General features: G+C 49.5%; 1 protein-coding gene across 1 annotated transcript in view; it reads right to left on the minus strand.

Annotated features, from left to right (window-relative positions):
* wnt9a (wingless-type MMTV integration site family, member 9A) overlaps positions 1 to 10,326 on the minus strand; it is a 41,765-nt gene extending 31,439 nt beyond the window's left edge. The window contains exon 1 of the mRNA XM_076972636.1: positions 10,184 to 10,326. Within this exon, the coding sequence (XP_076828751.1) occupies positions 10,184 to 10,275 (92 nt within the window). The 5' untranslated portion in view covers positions 10,276 to 10,326. The remainder of the gene's footprint in view (positions 1 to 10,183) is intronic.
* Positions 10,327 to 15,339: the final 5,013 nt, after the last annotated feature.

A 15,339-nucleotide genomic window follows, 5' to 3' on the forward strand; every position in this document is an offset into this window, starting at 1 on the left:
CCAACACAGATTGAATAGACACGGGTGAATATTTTATTTGCTTATATTTTTGTAATTGTTTAGATGTCGAATGTCAAACTGTAAGTAGATAAAATAAAATTGGATAATTATATATATAATGCTTTAAGAATATTTTAGGCCCTCTGAGAGGGCGTAGAGGGCCCTGACGGTTCCCCACTGGGGTCTATGAGAGTCTTGTGTGTGTATCTGGGTCTATGAGAGTCTTGTGTGTGTATCTGGGTCTATGAGAGTCTTGTGTGTGTATCTGGGGTCTATGAGAGTCTTGTGTGTGTATCTGGGTCTATGAGAGTCTTGTGTGTGTATCTGGGGTCTATGAGAGTCTTGTGTGTGTATCTGGGTCTATGAGAGTCTTGTGTGTGTATCTGGGGTCTATGAGAGTCTTGAGTGTGTATCTGGGGTCTATGAGAGTCTTGTGTGTGTATCTGGGTCTATGAGAGTCTTGTGTGTGTATCTGGGGTCTATGAGTGTCTTGTGTGTGTATCTGGGGTCTATGAGAGTCTTGTGTGTGTATCTGGGTCTATGAGAGTCTTGTGTGTGTATCTGGGGTCTATGAGAGTCTTGTGTGTGTATCTGGGGTCTATGAGAGTCTTGTGTGTGTATCTGGGGTCTATGAGAGTCTTGTGTGTGTATCTGGGGTCTATGAGAGTCTTGTGTGTGTATCTGGGGTCTATGAGAGTCTTGTGTGTGTATCTGGGTCTATGAGAGTCTTGTGTGTGTATCTGGGGTCTATGAGAGTCTTGTGTGTGTATCTGGGGTCTATGAGAGTCGTGTGTGTGTATCTGGGGTCTATGAGAGTCTTGTGTGTGTATCTGGGTCTATGAGAGTCTTGTGTGTGTATCTGGGTCTATGAGAGTCTTGTGTGTGTATCTGGGGTCTATGAGAGTCTTGTGTGTGTATCTGGGTCTATGAGAGTCTTGTGTGTGTATCTGTGTGTATCTGGGTCTATGAGAGTCTTGTGTGTGTATCTGGGTCTATGAGAGTCTTGTGTGTGTATCTGGGTCTATGAGAGTCTTGTGTGTGTATCTGGGGTCTATGAGAGTCTTGTGTGTGTATCTGGGTCTATGAGAGTCTTGTGTGTGTATCTGGGGTCTATGAGAGTCTTGTGTGTGTATCTGGGTCTATGAGAGTCTTGTGTGTGTATCTGGGTCTATGAGAGTCTTGTGTGTGTATCTGGGTCTATGAGAGTCTTGTGTGTGTATCTGGGGTCTATGAGAGTCTTGTGTGTGTATCTGGGTCTATGAGAGTCTTGTGTGTGTATCTGGGTCTATGAGAGTCTTGTGTGTGTATCTGGGTCTATGAGAGTCTTGTGTGTGTATCTGGGTCTATGAGAGTCTTGTGTGTGTATCTGGGGTCTATGAGAGTCTTGTGTGTGTATCTGGGTCTATGAGAGTCTTGTGTGTGTATCTGGGGTCTATGAGAGTCTTGTGTGTGTATCTGGGTCTATGAGAGTCTTGTGTGTGTATCTGGGTCTATGAGAGTCTTGTGTGTGTATCTGGGTCTATGAGAGTCTTGTGTGTGTATCTGGGTCTATGAGAGTCTTGTGTGTGTATCTGGGGTCTATGAGAGTCTTGTGTGTGTATCTGGGTCTATGAGTGTCTTGTGTGTGTATCTGGGGTCTATGAGAGTCTTGTGTGTGTATCTGGGGTCTATGAGAGTCTTGTGTGTGTATCTGGGGTCTATGAGAGTCTTGTATGTGTATCTGGGTCTATGAGAGTCTTGTGTGTGTATCTGGGGTCTATGAGAGTCTTGTGTGTGTATCTGGGGTCTATGAGAGTCTTGTGTGTGTATCTGGGGTCTATGAGAGTCTTGTGTGTGTATCTGGGGTCTATGAGAGTCTTGTGTGTGTATCTGGGGTCTATGAGAGTCTTGTGTGTGTATCTGGGTCTATGAGAGTCTTGTGTGTGTATCTGGGGTCTATGAGAGTCTTGTGTGTGTATCTGGGGTCTATGAGAGTCTTGTGTGTGTATCTGGGGTCTATGAGAGTCTTGTGTGTGTATCTGGGGTCTATGAGAGTCTTGTGTGTGTATCTGGGTCTATGAGAGTCTTGTGTGTGTATCTGGGGTCTATGAGAGTCTTGTGTGTGTATCTGGGGTCTATGAGAGTCTTGTGTGTGTATCTGGGTCTATGAGAGTCTCAGTGCTCTAAATTCTGCTCTAAATTGTCACTAAATTTTGTTACAAAGTTGAAGATCAATCGCATAAAGAGAAGCATAACCATGAAACAGTAGCAATGCGCCAGTTTAAACCATTATATTATTTGTACCACTACACACTGAGCTGGAGGAGAAAGGTTCTCCGTGTGAGGAACACACACTGAGCTGGAGGAGAAAGGTTCTCTGTGTGAGGAACACACATTGAGCTGGAGGAGAAAGGTTCTCCGTGTGAGGAACACACACTGAGCTGGAGGAGAAAGGTTCTCTGTGTGAGGAACACACATTGAGCTGGAGGAGAAAGGTTCTCCATGTGAGGAACACACACTGAGCTGGAGGAGAAAGGTTCTCCATGAACTGCATGTCTGCTGCATTCTTGGTTTCCTCCATCAACTAATCTGGGCTTCAGCGTCTGCTAGTTTGGCTCCGCCCCCTACTTCTCTTTTGGCCTGCGGTGTGTGATTTGGAAAACGCACAACATGGCAACGCCACTAATTAGCGTCATCTCATCAATCCCTGCCCACAGAGAGAAAACAGGCTTAGCAAATTCCAAGCTGGCTTTCCTGTTTTTGCCGGTCGCTGCCATGTGCCACTGTTTCCGTGGCGGCTGTTTCCGTGGCGGCTGTGTCCGTGGCGACTGTGTCCTCCGACCAACGGCAGCATCTGGGCGCCAAGCAGAGCCACATCGCACAGCTGACGGGACGAAGCAGGAGTGAATAAAAACCCAACAGCCTCTCCAAATTGCGGTCGGGGTAACACTGCAGGATCTCTGAGCAAAGAGGCGTGCCAAAGACATTTTAAAAACATTCCCCAGCACAGTAATACCCTGTAATCAGACAGGGCTACGGGACAGGCCTGTGGGAGGGTCACTCGCGCCCCGTCAACACGGACGCAACAGGAAACCACACCTGGACGGGCAGTCCGTGCAGAATGTGCTGTAATGAAACGCAGGATGATTCTACGCTGAATGCTATATGAACAAAGTCTGCAGCGACCTTTAACAAAGTAGGAGACGTCGGACGGAGCGGGTCACGTGTGTCGTGCGAGTCACGTGGGTCCCACGAATGACGGTCTCCCGCTTCCCTGCTGAGCGTCTACACAGAGGAGGCACCAAGCATGATAATAAACACACACACACAAGCAAATCAATTTCTATGTTGACACAAAACAAAGTAAAATGGCTTGTCTATGTCATTTACGGTAATTTCTAGAATACGTGGGTTACGTGGACTCTTTAATCAAAGCCTTTGTGAAGCTTTCTGAATGCGTCAGCGTGACATTAAAGACGAGGAGGAGATGGAGGTTCTGGCCTGTGGTGTAATCAGGAGAAGGCCACGTGTAATTAGTGAGTCTCGCACGATCGTGACAGACTGAAGCACCGTGGCCCTTCAGAAACAGCGCTCACTCATGGCCTACAAGACTCTTCCTCACTCGGGCCCTGAAAGTCTTCCTCAGTCAGTTTGTCATGAAGAGGGTGTGTACTGCGGGCTGCATGCTGGAGCCTCTGACGCTTCATCAGCCCTCTCTGATCTTCCTCCTCCTCCTCCTCCTCCTCTCCCAGCATCACTGGAGCTGTCCGTTTCTCACTGTGATTGGGTTACAGAAAGGAGCCGAACGTGCTGATTGAGGAGCGGCTCACGCTGGCAGTGGGGACTGCACCCCCCTGTGGATACTATGGGAACAGCAAGCATTTCCTCACACCAAAGCAGGTCTTCTGACTCACACTTCTGCACACAGCCAGAGGAGGTAGAGTTCACTAAAGCCCTTACGTTCACTCTGCTGGACTTATGTGTAAAAGCCCATGGCTCACCAGCACATAGCTGATCTCCAACAGTGGTGTTAGATCTACATTTGTGAGGTGAACACCACCCCTTTTCCACTAGCAGTGGTCTCCAGAGACGCTTGGCCATGAGTGTCTCCAGAGCAGCAGGTCTGTGAGAGTCAGGATGTCTATGAGGCTGAGCTGGTCTGATGAGGTCAGAAGGTCTGTGAAGTTCAGGAGGTCTGTGAGACCGAGCTGGTCTGTGGAAGTCAGGAGGTCTTTGAAGGTCAGGAGGTCTGTGAAGGTCAGAAGGTCTGTGAAGGTCAGGAGGTCTGTGAGGCCAAGCTGGTCTGTGGAGGTCAGAGTCATGAGCACTCGGGAATTATGTTGTGGAACAGAGAGTGCTGGATACCATCTAACATCACACTGCCCTGTCCTGTCCTGCTTTGTCCTGTCCTGTCCTGCTCTGTCCTGCTTTGTCCTGCCTACAACCCCCCCCCCACTCACAGGTAGTCCTGAGAACAATGATACAGCAAGTGCTCGCAAACAAGAACCATCACCACACACCTGCTCCACTACACAAACACACATCTACAACACGCACATACATGCATCACCAAGAGTTGCCCAATATACAATCACAGATTCCTGCTCTTCTGAGGTATGTGTGTGAATGTGAGTGCGTGTGTAAGTGTATGTGTGTGTGTGTGTGTGTGTGTGTGTGTGTGTGTGTGTGCGTGCGTGTGAGTGTGTGTGTGTGTGTGTGTGTGTGTGTGTGTGTGTGTGTGTGTGTGTGTGTGTGTGAATGTGTGTGTGTGTGTGTGTGTGTGTGTGTGTGTGTGTGTGTGTGTGTGTGTGTGTGTGTGTGCGTGTGTGTGTGGCAGATGGCCATACTAATGTCATGTTGGATTGGATTGAAGGAAAATCTCTAACCCAGAGTTCTGCCCTCTCTGAGAAATAAAGTCAGGAAATTCCTGTTTACCTCACACTCCATCCCTCACGTGCCACCGGGTGAGAGCCTCAGCCCAGGTGAGAGAGAGCGGCCTGGAGCTCCAGCACAGAGCCGCATCTCTGGAGGACTCGCTGGATTCTTTATTCTGTGGATGGCTCACAAATAAGTCTGAGTGGGAGTGATTGATGGCCTTGTTTCTGTGTTTCTGTGGTGACTCAGAGTCAGACAGCTGTAAACATCACAGGGGCGTGAACCTGAACGATCATCTACTGTACTGCACTTGAGTGCTGCGTCTAACCTCACGTCTGCGTCTTACCTCACGTCTGCGTCTAACCTCACATCTGCGTCTAACCTCACGTCTGCGTCTTACCTCACGTCTGCGTCTAACCTCACGTCTGCGTCTTACCTCACGTCTGTGTCGAACCTCATGTCTGCGTCTTACCTCATGTCTGCGTCTTACCTCACGTCTGCGTCTAACCTCACATCTGCGTCTAACCTCACGTCTGCGTCTTACCTCTCGTCTGCGTCTAACCTCACGTCTGCGTCTAACCTCACGTCTGCGTCTACCCTCACGCCTGCGTCTAACCTCACGCCTGTGTCTAACCCACGTCTGTGTCTAACCTCTCGTCTGCGTCTAACCTCACGCGTGCATCTAACCTCACGTCTGCCTCTTACCTCACGTCTGCGTCTAACCTCACGTCTGCGTCTTACCTCACGTCTGCGTCTAACCTCACGTCTGCATCTTACCTCACGTCTGCGTCTTACCTCATGTCTGCGTCTAACCTCTCGTCTGCATCTAACCTCTCGTCTGCATCTAACCTCACGTCTGCATCTAACCTCACGTCTGCGTCTAACCTCACGCCTGCATCTAACCTCACGTCTGCGTCTAACCTCACGCCTGCATCTAACCTCACGTCTGCGTCTAACCTCACGTCTGCGTCTAACCTCACGTCTGCGTCTAACCTCACGCCTGCATCTAACCTCACGTCTGCGTCTAACCTCACGTCTGCGTCTAACCTCTCATCTGCGTCTAACCTCACATCTGCGTCTAACCTCACGTCTGTGTATAACCTCACGTCTGCATCTAACCTCACGTCTGCTTCTAACCTCTCTTCTGCGTCTAACCTCACATCTGCGTCTAACCTCTCGTCTGCGTCTAACCTCTCGTCTGCGTCTAACCTCACATCTGCGTCTGCATGACTGAATATTGAAACGTGTGAGAATATGAATTTGGAGTAATTACTTTTCTCCAACTCAAGCCCAGCTGGTGAAGACCTCGTGCCCTCAACAACACTGGAGTTTCAAATTATAAACCCAGTGCCTTTCAAATTCAAATGTAAGATAATAAACCCAGTGCCATTCTGTGATTCCCACACTTGTTTCACAGTGCCGTGGTTTAGACTGACTTCAGCCAAACGCAGAACACGCTTTCTTTGGATCCTACACTAACAAGAACACCTCACCTCAAAATCCAGCACCAGTGAGCACTGAGGAAGACTGCTGATGTGCCCAGCTAGCAGCTCTCCTGCCCTGCCTGTGGTTCTCCTGCCCTGCCTGTGGTTCTCCTGCCCCACCTGTGGTTCTCCTGCCCCACCTGTGGTTCTCCTGCCCCACCTGTGGTTCTCCTGCCCCGCCTGTGGTTCTCCTGCCCCACCTGAGGCTCTCCTGCCCCACCTGAGGCTCTCCTGCCCCACCTGAGGCTCTCCTGCCCTGCCTGTGCTTCTCCTATCTGTCCATCATCTGGAACCAGTGACAGGCACAAATACAGACAGGAGCGGGACTAAAACTCACACACACACACACACACACACACACACACACACACACACACACACCTTCACAGTGGTCCGTGTGTGTGTGTGTGTGTGTGTGTGTGTGTGTGTGTGTGTGTGTGTGTGTGTGTGTGTGTGTGTGTGTGTGTGTGTGTGGTTGTTACTTTAGGAGTGTGAGTCGAGGGCAGTTCACCAGATCTGAATTCATACAAACCTTTACTGCAACAAGCCAGAAGCAAAATAATCACTCCTCACTGAGACATACAAGTCACTCCTCACTGAGACAAACATGAGTCACTCCTCACTGAGACACACATGAATCACTCCTCACTGAGACACACAAGTCACTCCTCACTGAGACACACAGGAATCACTCCTCACTGAGACACACTCCTCACTGAGACACATGAATCACTCCTCACTGAGACACACAAGAGTCACTCCACACTGAGACACACTCCTCACTGAGACACATGAATCACTCCTCACTGAGACACACAGGAATCACTCCTCACTGAGACACACAAGAGTCAATCCTCACCGAGACACACGTGAATCACTCCTCACTGAAACACACAAGAGTCACTCCTCACTGAGACACACGTGAATCACTCCTCACTGAGACACACATGAATCACTCCTCCCTGAGACACACGTGAATCACTCCTCACTGAAACACACAAGAGTCACTCCTCACTGAGACACACATGAATCACTCCTCACCGAGACACACGTGAATCACTCCTCACTGAAACACACAAGAGTCACTCCTCACTGAGACACACGTGAATCACTCCTCACTGAGACACACAAGAGTCACTCCTCACTGAGACACACATGAATCACTCCTCACTGAGACACATGAATCACTCCTCACTGAGACACACATGAATCACTCTTCAAAGTCCACATGCTCTCCATGTTGGTTCTCCCCTCTCCTCCCCTCTTCCTCTCCCTCCTCCCCTTCTCTCCTCCCCTCCTTTACTCTCCTCCTCTCCCCTCCTTTTTCCACACCTCCCCCTGTTCATTTTCGCTCTCCAGGAATGTTTCAGTAATGACATCGCTGCTTTTCCCTAACCCGTCCCACCCAGGCGAGTCCCAGCGCACTGAGCCGTGGGTGGGGGGTTGGGGGCGGGGCCTCGGGGTACCTGCTGGGACGGGATGCGGCTGGGGAGACCAAACGCTCACATTCCTGTGGCCAGCATGACGGTATCAGCAGTGGCTTGAGTTGGCCCACTTTCACGTCACGCCCTCGGAAGTGTGGTCAGCAACCGACAGGAGATGTGTTTACATTTCAGTTCCACTCTGGCACACAGAGGAAGCTGAGACTGCATCACAGCGCCACAGTTTGGACTCATTTGGCAACACCTGCTGTTTAAATCCACGGGCACAGCTCAGGGCCGAGTCCCAATTCAACCCATTAAACACTGGCCTCCCTCATAGTGCACACTAAGGGCTTAGGGTGAAAAGTCCATGGGCAGCTACTTGGAGTGTGCCGTGAGACCCACTCTGGGTATTGACACTGACTCATTTCACACGGCTTTGCCAAGATCACTTCAGAGCACGCCTCCGGTACCTGAACCTGCGACACTTGAGATAACATTCATTCAAGAACAGCTCAATCAAACTTAAAGAAACACTTCTCCCTGTTAAGTAGAGCCGAAATGAAGGCGTTTTCTACAACTATGTGACAGCCACACCAACACTCAAGCCCCAGAGCTCATTAAGACAGATAAGACATGGACAGGACAGTGCCAGACGTATCAACGTGTTTCCTATGGGTTGTTTTCATGACCCGATCACAAGGAAGTTCAGGTAGTCTCCATTACAGAAGACAAAGTGCTGAAACTGGCAAACCCAGAACGCTCGAGACAATAGACACGCGCCCGCACAGTCAGGATAAACCGAATACGAACAATCTGGAGTGAACCGCCCTCTTTTCTGTGGCCGCATACCTGCCCTTTATGAGACGGCTGCTTGAAACTAATACGCCAGAAAAGAACAACCTTCAGGAGAAGAACCACCTTCAGGAGCCACTTAAACCATTTCCAGCCACTCACGCACTGATCTCCGAGATAAAAGCCTGTAATTCTTCACACAGAGTGCCATCCCACCCACGTCAACGCAAACCAGTTCTGAAATGCAATGACGGGACAGGAGAAAACGTGTAACACTGATGTCCAAACTGGCCCTCGAGGACCCATGCCCCCTGTCAACACACACACATCACTCACGGCACTCAACAAACACACATCACTCACACCACTTAACACACACACACCACTCACACCACTCAACACACACACACACACCACTCACCAAACACACACCACTCACACCACTCACACCACTCAACACACACACACACACATCACTCACCACACACACACCACTCAACACACACACGATGGCACCGTCAGGATGCGCAAGTATATTGGCACTATTAATAAAACCAACCAGTCCTCATAGAGACCGTCTCCACCACCTGAGGTCACATTTAAGGCTGACAGCTTCTCAACACACAACACGAGTATTCCACCTATTGAAACACGGTCTCACTTCCAGCCGTTTTTAACCATTATTCATTAAAGACAGCCGGTGAGGTGCTTGGAGCATGAAGCAGGTGATGGATTCTCTATAAATCGTCAGTCGGCGCTGGTAACCAACTTGTTGAAACAAGTGGGGGAAAGGATAATAAATTAGGATAATAAATGAAAGAGGCATGTTCCTGCAAACGGGCATACGCGGCCCGTATTATATCCATGCACCGCAAAAACACACATAATGGGTGAGCTCCCCCCCCAGAACAGAACCGAGGCGTTCCCGGAGTATCACGTCTCCACTGCCCGCAATCACTAGAATTAAAATTATTGCAGAGGAAACTTTATAGAGGATACGGGGAGAGAGTGAGTTCTGGACGCATTCTTCAGGTTCTGTCTACGCTGTTATTTGACTCAGTGGGAACGTGGTCGCGCTGCCAGAATTTTACACTCGCTGTTTCTGCAGGATGAGAAACATTCTCCGCGCGCCGGACCGACGTTCAGGCCACCGGTTCGGAGAACTGAGCAGTTTTATTGTGACCAGCTGGTGAGAGTCGATGCTTCACCTCGTCTCGTTCTCCATGTGTGCGTTAGGACAGCCGCACAGTCCAACAGTCTCACCAAACACCACCGGTATCGTCCACTCCACTATTCCTTCTGAGACAACTGAGACGTGCACCTGGATCTTTAACGCATCTATTAAATATGAACGATAAACAGCGTCTTCTCGCGCACTGCAGCGATCAACCTGCCATCAGCACCAGAGAGGAACACACCGGCGCTCAAACCCACGCGCAGCACACGCAGCGGGACCGGTTCGGCGCGCGGAGGGGCGCGAGGACACGGACACGGTCCGCGCGCGCTACTGTTACAACTCTCCCAAAACTCCTTTAATATCTGTGCACAGCCGCCCGTAGTCGGGGAGCGCTCCTGGTCCAGTGTGAGCAGACATCGTCCCAGCACATATACGAGAGGATGCACACCTACCCGAAATAAGCTGAGGTCGGTGGAGGCGAGCTGGAAAGCAACACTATAAGTGTGCAACATAACCATCCCAGGGGTAGGTGTCCATCCAGCATTTTGTAACGGCTCTGGAGCAGATCATCTCGGTCCTTCTGAGTTGCTGTGTGAAATCGCTTGTTATGAGAGAGGCACCTCTTATACACTGAAAGGAGCTCGCGCCCCTCCCATTGCGCGAGACGGAGAGAGAGAGAGAGAGAGAGAGAGGGGGGGGGGAGAGAGGGGGGGGGGAGAGCAGTATTTTCAGAGCTTCTCTCGTTTGATTATTTAAAATTACCAACACAAATCGTAAATTCATATTTAAATTTTCAAGCGAAGGTCAATACTATTAATTCTTATGTGACATGCTGTGTGTCAATCGTAGCAAGAAATCCGATCTTCATACACTGGAGCAGTATATAGTTTACACAATAACGACACAATACCATCCACTGTATTCTATACAATACACTGTAAATATTGGGGGAGTAGACAGGGCATTGATATTGTCTAATTGTCTTATAATGAGAGTTGTGGAACTCATGCACCATAACTGTTTGTGCCATACTGATTAATGGATATATTGATTACTTACACACACTATTGCAACTAATACAAGGGTGCTGTAACCGTTGTAAGAGTGTCACAGCTGTTACAGGGGGACTGTAACCGTTGTAAGAGTGTCGGTGGTTTTTACAGCACTCCTGATCTTTTTGCTGATAATGGCATCCACAGGAAAATTAATAATTAAATCCTTTACAGATGGAGCCACCTGCATTCGTATGGAGAGATTAGCTGTTCACAGAACTGTGTGGCACTGAGTCACTGCCTGCTCCAGACCAGAGGCACTTCAGTGCCCTTCAGTGCCAATACCTGTTACGCTCTGGACACGGAACATGGGCGCGCGGTTAACTGCAGTTGTTCTGTGGGTATTTCATACAACCTGCATGGATCTGACCTGACTGACCCTGTAGCTGCCACACTGTAGGTGTTCATGGGCCAGGTTGGGTCATCGTGAACCGTGAGAGTGTTTGGTCCTGGAGAAGAACTGTTCTCAACACTGGACCAGGATGACACGCAGTAGCACAGTTAGTTCAGCGTTGTCCAATGTCCAGAGAATGGTGTTCCTGATATATATAAATGATATATATGTACATATATTTGTACAATATATTATGCTAATTTGAGTTGAATATTGTCTAGCAATGGCAGATATTGACCTCTGACCTTGCAGGACCTTTTACCAATGTCTATTTCCTTGTCTCTTGGCTTTACTTAGTATTGTAAGAAAAACACTGGTAGAAGTTGAGGTGCAGGGAACAACTCCACAGACATTTTAAATCTTTCTTTAGGGTAATATTTTGCAAGATCTAGATGAAACATTTTTAATCAGTAAGCAAAATAACTTATTGAAAGTCATAAATCTCACTGAGAGGTTTGCTTTGGCAAGAGCCAAGAAGAACACGCTGTCTATTCTTGCCTGACTGTTTTAGGAACACAGATGATCGTCCCTGTTTCAAACACACACACACACAGCCAAAGATGTGCTCTCCGCCCTTTTACAAGGCTTGAAAATAAAAAATTATGCTGACAATGCAAATATATAAAAGTACAAATATAAATACAACTCGTGGTGAAACGGGGAAATGTTCAGGTGGAGGTGGTCACAGGAGGAGGTGGTCACAGGTGGAGGTGCTCACAGGTGAGAGGTGGTCACAGGTGGAGGTGGTCACAGGTGGAGGTGGTCACAGATGAGAGGTGGTCACAGGTGGAGGTGGTCACAGGTGAGAGGTGGTCACAGGTGGAGGTGGTCACAGGTGGAGGTGGTCACAGGTGAGAGGTGGTCACAGGTGGAGGTGGTCACAGATGAGAGGTGGTCACAGGTGGAGGTGGTCACAGGTGGAGGTGGTCACAGGTGAGAGGTGGTCACAGGTGGAGGTGGTCACAAGTGAGAGATGGTCACAGGTGAGAGGTGGTCACAGGTGGAGGTGGTCACAGGTGAGAGGTGGTCACAGGTGGAGGTGGTCACAGATGAGAGGTGGTCACAGGTGGAGGTGGTCACAGGTGGAGGTGGTCACAGGTGAGAGGTGGTCACAGGTGGAGGTGGTCACAAGTGAGAGATGGTCACAGGTGAGAGGTGGTCACAGGTGGAGGTGGTCACAGGTGGAGGTGGTCACAGGTGAGAGGTGGTCACAGGTGGAGGTGGTCACAGGTGGAGGTAGTCACAGGTGGAGGTGGTCACAGATGAGAGGTGGTCACAGGTGGAGGTGGTCACAGGTGAGAGGTGGTCACAGGTGGAGGTGGTCACAGGTGGAGGTAGTCACAGGTGGAGGTTGTCACAAGTGAGAGATGGTCACAGGTGAGAGGTGGTCACAGGTGGAGGTGGTCACAGGTGAGAGGTGGTCACAGGTGGAGGTGGTCACAGGTGGAGGTAGTCACAGGTGGAGGTGGTCACAGATGAGTGGTGGTCACAGGTGGAGGTGGTCACAGGTGGAGGTGGTCACAAGTGAGAGATGGTCACAGGTGAGAGGTGGTCACAGGTGGAGGTGGTCACAGGTGAGAGGTGGTCACAGGTGAGAGGTGGTCACAGGTGAGAGGCCCATGAGGTTGTTACTCTCACTGGGTTATGTGCGGGACAGGAGTAGGGTGTGCGGGACAGGACTGGGGTGTGCGGGACAGGACTGGGGTGTGCGGGACAGGAGTGAAGAAGCCCCAATCATCCCATCCACAAATCAACAAAATGTCGGTCCTGTTCTTTTGCGGGATCATGCGGGCGCAGTGTGTTGGGCTGGAATACCCCGCCAGGCTTCTGTTTGTAGACCGTCTGGTTCTGCCAGCTCACAGCACAATCGCAGGACGGGGAGAGCAGTGTTGCCCGGGTGTTGCCCCAGTTTTGCCCCAGATTGTCCTCGGCGGCTCTGATGCAATGTCTTTTTTTCCTAAGGGCTTATAACAGAAATGAATCTTACCAATTAATGTGCTAGCTTAGCTTAGGCAGCAAGTGAATCATGTTTAATGGGCTGTGTAATAACTGAGTAGCAGTGAGTTGAATCAGTTATTCACATTTGGTCATGTTTCCTTAGGCAAAAAATAATCTTCCATACATGTTAAGCAGTCTCAAGATTTTTCTTCAACTTCAAAGATTTCACAACTTTGTCAGAGTGCAGTAGGAAAACAGAAGGACGTATACAGGACGTATACAGGACGTTTCAGCTTCTGGGAGCGCTCAGGCTGCCCTATAGACTGATGTGCCCTGTAAGTACACCACTGCATTTGTCTCAGTCTGAGGGGACATGGCTCTTAGCCTCTGGACCAAGTCATTGATATCTGCGCGTGGACATGGGATCTGCGCGTGGACATGGGATCTGCGCGTGGACATGGGATCTGCGTGTGGACATGGGATCTGCGTGTGGACATGGGATCTGCGCGTGGACATGGGATCTGCGCGTGGACATGGGATCTGCGTGTGGACATGGGATCTGCGCGTGGACATGGGATCTGCGTGTGGACATGGGATCTGCGTGTGGACATGGGATCTGCGCGTGGACATGGGATCTGCGTGTGGACATGGGATCTGCGCGTGGACATGGGCTATCTCAAATGCAAAATGGACTGAGTGGAAAGTGGTCTGTAGTCGCGCTGTTGGGCTTTCAAACCACCGTTTGGATGTGCCTGCCAGCCCCTAGGAACGTCAACAAGCCCGGAGCTCTCCGGAATGTGGGTGTCTCTGGGGTGATGGACACTCCTGCATCACCCGAGTCCGAGAACAGCACTGCAGTCATTTTGCACTCTTTAGGGTATTTGCACTTGAAGTGGCTTCACAAAAACCTGTCCAGTCCTGACAGTATTTACTCAAACATAACCTTAACTCAAACTTAACCTTAACTCAAACCTAACCATAACACAAACCTAACCTTAACCCAAATGTAACCTTTAAAATGTCCTAATGTTAACCTAATCTCAACATAAACCAGTTCTAACATTAATACAACACTAGAGCCAGATATAACTTGTTTATCAGTTCTGTTTTGACCTTAATCTTTAGGGTAGATTAGCTCAATTCTTACAGAAAGACTCACATTAGAAACTCACAATGACGGGAGGTTTTATCTGTTTTATCTGTTTTTAATGCTTGTCCTTTTAAAATGTTATAATATTTTACCCATGAGTATTTAAACATCCCTTAACTCTTCCTCACACAGCCAGTAGTAGCGCTGCCCAGATGCCAAACTGAGGTATTGCCCCAAGAATCAGTTTCTCTAGTCAGCTTATTTAAAATTGGCACTGTGATTTTAAAAAGCAGAAAGGATTAGCAGGTCTAATTAGCTATGTCAACCAGCCATGCTAACCAGCCATGCTAATAAGCCATGCTAATCATTCATGCTAACCAGCACTTTTGGGTTGGAGGTCAGACTAGAGGTGAATCACTTCCTGGTTTTCCCAGGCCAGCGCCTTACAGGCCCCTCTGTTAGATGGCTGGATGTGGCGTGTCTACACGCAGACATGCCACACATGTTCAGCTAGTCGCAGAGACCTTGAGAACTCTGTTGAGTTTCCATTCCCCCACATCACAACTACATCACTTCCTGTGCAGCATATCTGCACCAGCCTCATTACATCAGTGCTGGAACGCCCCGCCCAGCACACGTGGCCAGCAGACGTGCCCAGCACACGTGACCAGCAGACGTGACCAGCGGACGTGGCCGTGAGACCAGAGGCTGACAGAGCGTCTGGTCCTGTTCTGCTTTCTCACACCTTTCACACACCACAAACACACACACGCTTGCCCAGGCTCCACACAGAAACACAAACACACACACGCTTGCCCAGGCTCCACACAGAAACACAAACACACACACGCTTGCCCAGGCTCCACACAGAAACACAAACACACACACGCTTGCCCAGGCTCCACACAGAAACACAAACACACACACGCTTGCCCAGGCTCCACACAGAAACACAAACACACACACGCTTGCCCAGGCTCCACACAGAAACACAAACACACACACGCTTGCCCAGGCTCCACACAGAAACACAAACACACACTCTTTTGAATTCTTCCACCATCTCACACACATACTCTCCTCAAGATTCCACATGCACATTTTCCTGCCTCCACAATCCACACTCACACACTC

Source organism: Brachyhypopomus gauderio, chromosome 14 (genome assembly GCF_052324685.1).
Source record: "Brachyhypopomus gauderio isolate BG-103 chromosome 14, BGAUD_0.2, whole genome shotgun sequence".
Classification (NCBI taxonomy): domain Eukaryota; kingdom Metazoa; phylum Chordata; class Actinopteri; order Gymnotiformes; family Hypopomidae; genus Brachyhypopomus; species Brachyhypopomus gauderio.